The 9,393-nt window shown below is 34.4% G+C and overlaps 1 protein-coding gene across 1 annotated transcript; it reads left to right on the forward strand.

The window, feature by feature from the left end:
• The first annotated feature begins 268 nt into the window (after positions 1 to 268).
• Positions 269 to 8,826, forward strand: LOC132718861 (uncharacterized). Its single transcript, XM_060702603.1, has 3 exons — positions 269 to 318; positions 2,023 to 2,112; positions 3,521 to 8,826. Exon 3 carries the CDS (start codon positions 3,530 to 3,532, stop codon positions 6,323 to 6,325), a length of 2,796 nt encoding a protein of 931 aa, XP_060558586.1. The 5' UTR covers positions 269 to 318; positions 2,023 to 2,112; positions 3,521 to 3,529; the 3' UTR covers positions 6,326 to 8,826.
• Positions 8,827 to 9,393: the final 567 nt, after the last annotated feature.

The raw sequence follows: 9,393 nt of genomic DNA on the forward strand, positions 1-9,393 counted from the left end.
TCATTTATAAGTGTATAATGAATATGTATGTATACATGTATATATTCTATCTTTAAACTCCTTTTCAGTTTTAGAGATATCTGTTTTATTTTGTTTTACAGGTTTGTTCATTCTGAAGGATATTTTTTTTTTATAAATTGGCACAATGACTGAACAGCAACAAAAATTTGACGTAGAAAGTTTCCGAAATCCCAACGAGAGTAACACAGAATGGAAAATGAGGAAACGTTTTCTTCAAGTTCACCATGACAAACTTGATGAAGACAGACTAGTTTGTCTCGCCAATTGTTACGTCAATTTCAAAGTCTATGGTTGTGAGTAAGTACAATGAAAACGTTTTTTTCCCTTCTAATTCTCATTTTAATATCTTACTAGGTGCAGGGCACATATCAGAATTTAGATATGGTTATTCTATATCTTCAATAACTTTAACAAGTTTAAAGCTATGATGCTGAAACTCGAGGTATTATTCCTGTCTCCGCCTCCATCCTCATGGACACTATAATCTTGCCTTCGGGTTAGAAATAACGAGTCATGCAAGCAGTTTAACCTTTAATGTGGTTGTTTCCCCAACAATCATATGGTAAAAGAACTGTGTGGGGCTATAAGACTAAATTTTGCCATTGAAATATCGTGAAAAATTGCGGAGCGCAAAACGTTACTAAAACCAGAAAATTTCAAAAAGACATCTAACTACCAAAAAGAAAAATATACAACACCAAGAACATAATTATAAAACTTTGGGACCCTAAAGGGAATACTTAGATTGTAAACTTAATGCTTAAAGTTCTGATTACAATACAGACACAATAATGACTGTTCCTAAATGTTCTGAAATATGTATAAAAACGCTACCCTACCCCACCCTTTTTAGCACTAGTTTGATCATATTCCTACTTGCAGAGCCATATTTAAAGTATCGCAAAAAAAATGACCAAAGTAAGGGTCAGTTTTCAATGTCTGCCTAAATTTTCTTTATATTGGGAGATCTTGTCAAATATTAAATTATACAATGTATGTATCTTGATAGTTTAGCTTTGATTTTATTAGAATTTGAAAATATCGGGTACCATAATTAAGCATTATTCAGTCAATAAATACATATAATAATAATTATATAATTAAAATGAAAGTTAACACTTTTTTCTTCCAAAAGGAATCTGAGAGATTCGTCATAAACGATGTTAAAAGAAAAGAAAAAAAAGTTTTAAATACATTTCTAGGGTTAAAAGTTAAAACCATGACTCTCAGTTTCAATGCAGATGATAGTTATTCTAGTGTATTTGAGCACTTATCAAACTGGAGGTAAAGCATTAGGGGGGCGGATATACCCATTAATGCACATCATCACTTTAGTAGTGCAGTAAGTGGTTAACTCCTATGAAATATAGGAGGATTTAACCTATTACTGCACTAAGGTGACAACATATTCACAAATTTTAAAATACATGTACATTTAGCATAAAAACCAACTCTCAGTAACAGTCTGTGGTATCTGTATGGTTCCAGATAATTGAATATCTGTGCTTGGTCACCAAGCATTTATACCCCATTGTGAACTTTAAAAATTCCATGCACTTGTTTTAATGTTGTGGCCCAATGGCAGCTAAGGCTCCCACATTTACAATTTTTTGTAAACGTTTACACGTTTGCTAAGAACTGAAGTGATACTGTTTAAAGGGTGTTACTTCTATGACTATACTACACCATGTATTCTAGTCGCTAAATGATGAATTACTTTCTATTTTATATACATGACTTGTACAAGCAAATAATGTTCAGGGCTCATTACGATTGATGCGGCACACATTTTATGATAATAATCCATGATTACAGGCAATGATTAAGATTATTTGTAAGACAATATGGTCATTTCGATAAAACAGTAAAAAAAATATCGTAACCGTTTATGAATGAAAATCATAAATTAACAAATCTGTTTAAACATGTAACCGTGGGGGCCTTACAGGCAGCTGTTAGTTTATGTTTAGAATAAACTTAATGTTAACTTTTCTGTTCCAGGTACCCCTATCAGACAATGATGGAGTTGAAGGAATTGATGCAACAACTTTAAATTTACCTATAAATCCTTTCTGTATATATTGTAAATAGGTGAGTAGCATATGAGCCGTATCATGACAAAATCAACGTTTGCGACCAGCATGGATCCAGACCAGCCTGCGCCTCCGCGCAGTCTGATCAGGATCCATGCTGTTCTCTTACCAACTCTATTACAAGTAGAAAAACTGATAGGGAACAGCATGGATCCTGATCAGACTGTGCGGATGCGCAGGCTGGTCTGGATCCATGCTGGTCACAAACCCACTATGTTGGTTTTGTCATGACACGGCTCATATGTATTACTTTGTTTTTCCAGAATAATCATTTTTATTGTGCAAAATAAGCTAAAAAAATGAAAAAGAAAATTGCAATTTATATCTACTCAAATTCTGGGCTAAGAATAGCACATATAAATTATAAAATATATATTTTTTATCATTCTTTATCAGATTTTTCATTTTAAGTGCTTCACTTGATATACATAGTTTTTTTTTTCTTTATATAACTAATACATGCAATACCCTAAAAAGGTACTGTTCCCAATAGAAAATAAACATTAAAATTCCCAATTTCAATGTTTAAATTCCCAAAATGGCTGTTCAAAATTTCCAAAAGCCAATAGATTTATCTAAAATCATTATAATCCAAGATATTCATATATATCACCACTCAATAGTTCATACTCATACTCCTGGACAGTGGAAGCTTTATTCATGATGACTAATCTTATTTGTAGCTGAAAGCATAATAAAAATTCCCAACTTAAGTCAAAATAACGCATTTTTTCCAATCAGTCAGGTACGGCACCATTCCCAAAGTATTGGAAAAAAACAACTGACATAATTATGTAACAATATCAAATTTTATGTTTTTTTAGACTTTTTGACCACAGTTGAACTCCTGTAACATTTACTAAGCTTAATAATCAAAGGCAGTAAGACTTCAAACCACTTGCCCCCATCACTATGGGTTCGAATCCCGACAGGGAAGCTATCCAGCTAGCTTACGGCATGTCAGTGGTTCTACTCTGGTGCCCATTTGTGCCTGAAATAATGTACAAAAGGGCACCTGAGGTCTTCCTCCACCAGTAAATCTGGAACATCGCCATATGATCTATACTGTGTCAATGTGACATAAAACCCAATCAAACAAACAAATCAAAGGCAGTAACTTTTAGTGCATCTTTCATAGAGAATTGACTGTATTTGTTCATTTGCTAAATAATAAATTTTATGTAAAACTGGGTTGAAAATTCTGCATATAAAACACCAGTATTTAACTTTGCTTCTCATTTTAAGAAAAGAGTTCCAAGTTTTTCTCTATACTTCTAAAATCCACTCATCAAGTTGTAAGTTTATATGGGTAAGGTGTAATCTGTAAGGTGTAGGTCTCATAATAACACTTGTTTGCATATATTTTATTACTGAGTTTTCATATCTGTATGGTAATATATTTTCAGATTGTCAAAATGAACTATTATGAACAATTTTATGATGACCTAGAATTCTGTGACCCTGATGATGATCCTTATCTGAGAAGAGGTCAACGGTACTATAGTGATGATCGTTATCAACAAGATGACCTCTATCGCCATGGTGATCCATATTACCATGGCGACCCATATTACCATGATGACCTACGTGCTTCGGAAGCTTCTTCTCATTATAGAGAATACAGTCAGTATGAAACTGAGAGAAATAACATGAACCGGGGCCGCCCAGACAGACGGGCTCCAGATAATAGAGGTAGAGGTCATGGGCCTTCAAGGGGATATGATAGGTCATTCAGAGGTCGTGGAAGAGGTCAAAGTCAGGATCAGTTGAGAGAAACTTTGGGTAACAGTAGAGTTAATGAAAATGAAAGGATAAGCAATGATCATTGGAGAGGAAGAGCTAGGGGAAACATGTGGCGCGGAAATACTCGTGGAGGAATAAAAGGTGTAAACTTTGTAAAAGCAGGGTCTAATAAATCTGCAGCAACATCTGATGGTTCATCAAAGCCTGAAGATAATAAAAAGGCAAGTGAAAGTGATCAAATTAGGTTTGATTATAGAACTTACCAGAACAAACCTTCCGAGTCAGAGACGGAGGTAGAGCAGGCTATGGAGGCCTACACGTGTCAACTTGGGTACGGCTATGGGTATGGTCCAAGGAATGATCTTGTAGAAGGGGACCAGCCAGAATGGTTGATAAGTTCAGAATCTGGGAACCAGCAAGCCTGTCAGGTGACTGAAAGTATAATGCAGCAAGAAAGTGGGCCTGAAACTGAACCAAAGCCTGGGACAGATGTTAAGAAAGCTATGGTTAGTCCTGCTTTAAACTTTGTGAAAGCAAAAACTGAATTTCATAGTATAGATGTGGCCTTTCATGAAATGCAAGACCAAAAGCCTAAACCAAACTCTTTAAGTGTTAACTTTGGGAATAAAAGGGTAGGTCTGGGTTTTGGTGTTAGTACAAACAGTGCCGCTGCATCAAGTGGCAATATATCAGCGGAGTACCATGCTGGCGCGAAAAATGGCTGTAACCCTAGAGTAGACGCTAAATTCATGAATTTACAAAAAGCTATAAAATCAAGAATGTTACCAAATAAAAACGCTATAGAAGTCACCCACATGGCCGTGGATAAAGTAAAAATGAAGATAAGTGATGAAGTAGGTATAGGTAAGAGAACACCAAGTGGACAGGCAATGTTTTTGTGTCGTCTGGAGATAGATGGTGTGCTTATATCCCAAGGTCAAGCTACTACCAAAAAGGCTGCCAAGCATGAAGCATATCAAAATGGTCTAAAGGTTTTCAACCATGACACTTTGACTGTGAAAGAGATTTCTCTAGGTGTTTTTGAGTTAAGGCAGAAAGAACCAGAGTTTAAAGTTCCTTTTGTTGCTGGAAAGTCTGGAAATTTAGGTGCTAAGGGTCAAGGTCAAAAACCACAATATACCACCAGTCAGAACGAGGGGAAATCAGTAGCACAGTCTACTAGTGTATGTGGACAAACAGCACAGTCTGAGAATTCTATGTCTCAATCTACTCCTGAATCTAGGCAGGCTAATCTTTCATCCTATAGTAAACCAAAGATCGTATTTCACCAACCGAATCATCCATTAAACAATAAACCTCTGGCATTCAGGAAAAGCGATTCATCCTGGACTGGGTCACAGTTTCAGCAGTCTGGGTCAAATACGCCAGAAGCTTTAGCAACAAAACTGCTTAATTTTGTAAAAGAAAACGCTGATACAGACAGACAGACACAAAGCTGCACATCTGATCTGAGTGACAGTCTAAATAAAAATCGTGATGCTTACAATATTAACAGGAACAATTCACCAATGCAAAACTTGAGGAAAAGATCTGCAGGTGGAAATGTTAGTGAAGGAAGATTAAAAGTGCAGAAGAAAGGTAACGGAAATGTGAATCATTCCATAGATGATCTGTCTCAGTTTATATTGATAGATAGTACACCATTGAATAACACTGTGAATGAGCTTTCTGTGTTACACAACAGTGCAAATTTCAACAGAGTCGTCCTGAAGTTGGAATATGAAAATGATGGTGACGGTGTTCAGTGTAGTTTGTTGTTGTCAGATATAGTGGTTGCTATGGCACACGGACCTACTAAAGATGAGGCAAAACAGCTTGCTGTGACAGATTCGTTGAAAAATTTAAAAGAATGTTGTTACACCATAAAGATAAAGCAAGCTGTTGATTCGGACGCAAGTGGATTCACAAAGGAACAGTTGCTAAGTGATATTCAACAATCGGGAGAGAATGTGGGCGGGGTTATACCAGACAGCAACATTGGAAATATGCTATTGCGTAAGATGGGATGGGTCGGAGGAGGGTGTGGCAAAGATGGGCGAGGTATCTCAGAGCCTGTAAAGGCAGAAATGATCATTGGAAGAGAGGGTCTTGGCTTAAGTGCCGAGAGAGGTATTGGGAAAAACTTTCATGAAAGAGTGACAAAAATGTTACAAGATTATATTAGATCAGACGAACAAAAAGACTTGCATTTTTCCTCAGAACTTCAAAAAGAAGAACGGGCCATTATTCATAAAATAGGTCAAAAACTTGGGCTTAAGACAAACAGTAAAGGTAAAAATGAGAATCGATACCTGATTGTTAGTCGGAAACGGAGTGCTCAAGAGTTACTGGAGCATGTCCGGGAAAGTGGCGGTTCTACTAGTAAATATGAGCTTATACCGCCTGAGGATCCGGATTATGATATAACTAGGCCCGAGGATATTGTGCATGGTCATTCTAAACAATAGACTTGTTACAGAGAATCAGATTGTCGCCTATATTTTTTTTGGATGTTTTTATTTTATATTACTGGTTTCATCATCATTTGAGCTTACAATTGTCTGTGTCATTGTATGATTTTTAGCTTATATTTGTACTAATGGTGGAGTTATGCTGTCTGATTTGTATATACAATGTACATGAATGTCATACTTTTGATTCATTTTTGTTGTTACCAACCCAATTTTTCATAGAACCTGTAAGGTACTGGGTTGAAACTTCGAAAAGTTTTTTGTATCAATCACCTCCGTAGTCTGTCATTGAATCCACATTTCATATCACTAATGAATTAATAAGAAGTACTTTAAAAAGATAAACAGACTGGGTAAACCTGCTTTTTCTCACATGCTTTTCTGATATCGTGGACATTATTTTAGCCCGGATTTCAGTTTGCAATTTTAAAATAACCAATGAAAATCTTTCTTATATTCAGTTCTTACCTGTGAATCTTAAAGGAAGTCAAACTGATCTGCGACTGACTTCGTCCAAAAAAATTAAAAGCATTTTGAGATAAAGCTATTGAATCTTTGAATACTTCTTTATTATGTTTAAACCCTTTTCAAGGAAAAGCATATCTTTAGTGGATTGGTATTGGACTTAATTTTGACTAACAGATTACTAGATCCTCCACTGACATATTGATGTCATATGTTAAAATGAGGTTGATATAAAAAGCACACTTGTCTGTTATCATACCATTGAATTTGTAAGTCAAGGGCTGGGACTAAAGTTTATCGTGAAAATGATGGCCCTATTTTAATAATCATGATGCATTGAAATGCAATTTTGTTGTGGTAGCCTTTTTATTGATAATTAACCATAATTAAATAGTAATTTCCGGCTGATAATTGGTCAGTATAATTTTTTGCAGGTTTCTGACCCAATCAGATACCCCAGATCTGAGTTTGAGTCTAGAAAAAAATCTTTCTAACCTTGGATCCAGATTGTCATCATCTGTTATATATCAAAAAGGTGCATTAAAGATGCACACCTCCAGATTCATACTAATTTTTATGAAAATTCGAAAATGAATTTAAAAGTATAATATTGTGAATTTACCAAAAGAATGCAATTTACACATTATCAATTGTACTTACAACCCATGTTGATTACCATAAAGAGGTCAAAATATGCAAAAATAGCCCTTACTGCTTTAGTAACATAGTAGAAATACAAGTATAAATGCTGAAAAATCAGTCATAAATCACACATAACATGTAAACTATGACTAGAATTTTAAATCTTTACTTTTCCTAAAATATTAATACATTAATATTCTCAGGTTTGATTTTATTAAATATTTTTGATCATCTGGAGGCGTTCAGCTTTAATACTGTACAAAATTTTTGCTAATGAACTAAATTTTTCCCTTCATTGTCATGTACATTTAAGATATTGTCCAGGGGTAATAACTCTAGCATGCAGTCTTTTTGTACATGTTTAACTGTGATTGATTCAGTTTAAAGAATATTGGAGATAATATGGATGTGGGATGACAAATATCATATCACCATTACATTGATATTTGATAACTTACCTATATTTCACTTTCATACATATTGTACTCACCCTGGATAAGTTTTTGGGATCAAGTTGTTATCTCTAAACTACCTAAAGGAATGGGTTGAAACTTAGTAGGAGGTCTCTTTCCAAGGCCCATAACTCTGACATGGACTTTAAGAGAATAATGGCCTTTTTTTAACTTAGAAAATTTTACATTTTCCTTGTTTTTGGTTTACGTTCAAGCACTTAAAATAGTCAACATGCTATCACACTGAAAACTCTTCTTATTTAGCCAAAATTATCATCGTTTTTTCAAATCTGTATATAAAATCTAATAAACGATACAACAACATAGTTGATTGCAACCTCTAGGCACTTTGTAAAATTTCTGATAAGGATAATATGGACATGGCCTATATAAGAATTTTCTAACAAGGTCTATGTACACAACCACTGATCTTTATTTAGTTTTTAAAATTATAAACATTAACAAACATTAACAAATGAAAAAAGACCCACAACTCTAGCATTGGTTTCCACTGACTTACTCCCCTTTTGTGAAATTGCAGCTGTCTTCTAACTTCTCTCATTACCATTAATTCATTTAGCTGGAGAAATCATTTCTTGGAAAAAGAACTAGATTGTTTCTTTGAACAAGATTATTTCTTGGAACAAGAGTTATTTTTAGAACTATTTTGAGTTTATTTGTTACAAGTTATGAACTGTGTTTGTATTGTGATGTAAAGCATAAAAAGTCCTTTAATCAGATACATTTGTTAGTGATACATCTAGGTGTGCTTGTTTGAAACTTTTATTTAAATCCTGAATTATAAAAGTCAGTGTGAAATAATTAGTCATTGTAATTTTGAAAAAAAATTTACAACATGTACTTTGAATATTTGAAAATGAACTTAATTTTGAGACTTAATAAGCAGATTTTATCAATTAAAGTGAAGTAAAAGAGAAAGCAGTGTTTTTGTTTAATTTATTTTATAGAATAGGTAGTCTCCTATTACGTACATACAGGAACTTCAAGATTTTTTAGCTCACCTGAGTGTCAAAAAGTAACCTGTTGAGCTTTGGTGATCGTCCATTGTACAAAGTTTTACTTGAAACAACATCTCCTAATGAACGCTGAGCCAATTTAATTTAAACTTCACAGCAATGTTCCATTGATGGTCACTTATAAAAAATGGCAACCGAAAGAAAAAACTTAAAAAATCCTGTTTCAAAAAAACTAAAAAGCTAGAGCTTAGATCACAGGCACGAGTATTGTATAACTTATAGTATATTTTAATTTTATTATCAATCTGGTCATATATTTTCATCCCAGGTCCGATACTCGTGCCTGTGGCTTAGATATTTAGCACGAAACATCTAGGGGGTGTCTTCAAGTTTGTTCAAATAAAAGCCCTGGGGTCAAAATTGGTCCACCCCACGGGGCTCTTGATTTTCTTATATGTATATAGTAAAAACTTAAAAAAATCATCTTTTAAAGAGCTAGAGCTTAGATATTTAGGGTGAAACATCTTCT

This window comes from Ruditapes philippinarum, unplaced genomic scaffold (genome assembly GCF_026571515.1).
Source record: "Ruditapes philippinarum isolate M1 unplaced genomic scaffold, ASM2657151v2 ctg5526_1_1_1_1, whole genome shotgun sequence".
NCBI lineage: Eukaryota > Metazoa > Mollusca > Bivalvia > Venerida > Veneridae > Ruditapes > Ruditapes philippinarum.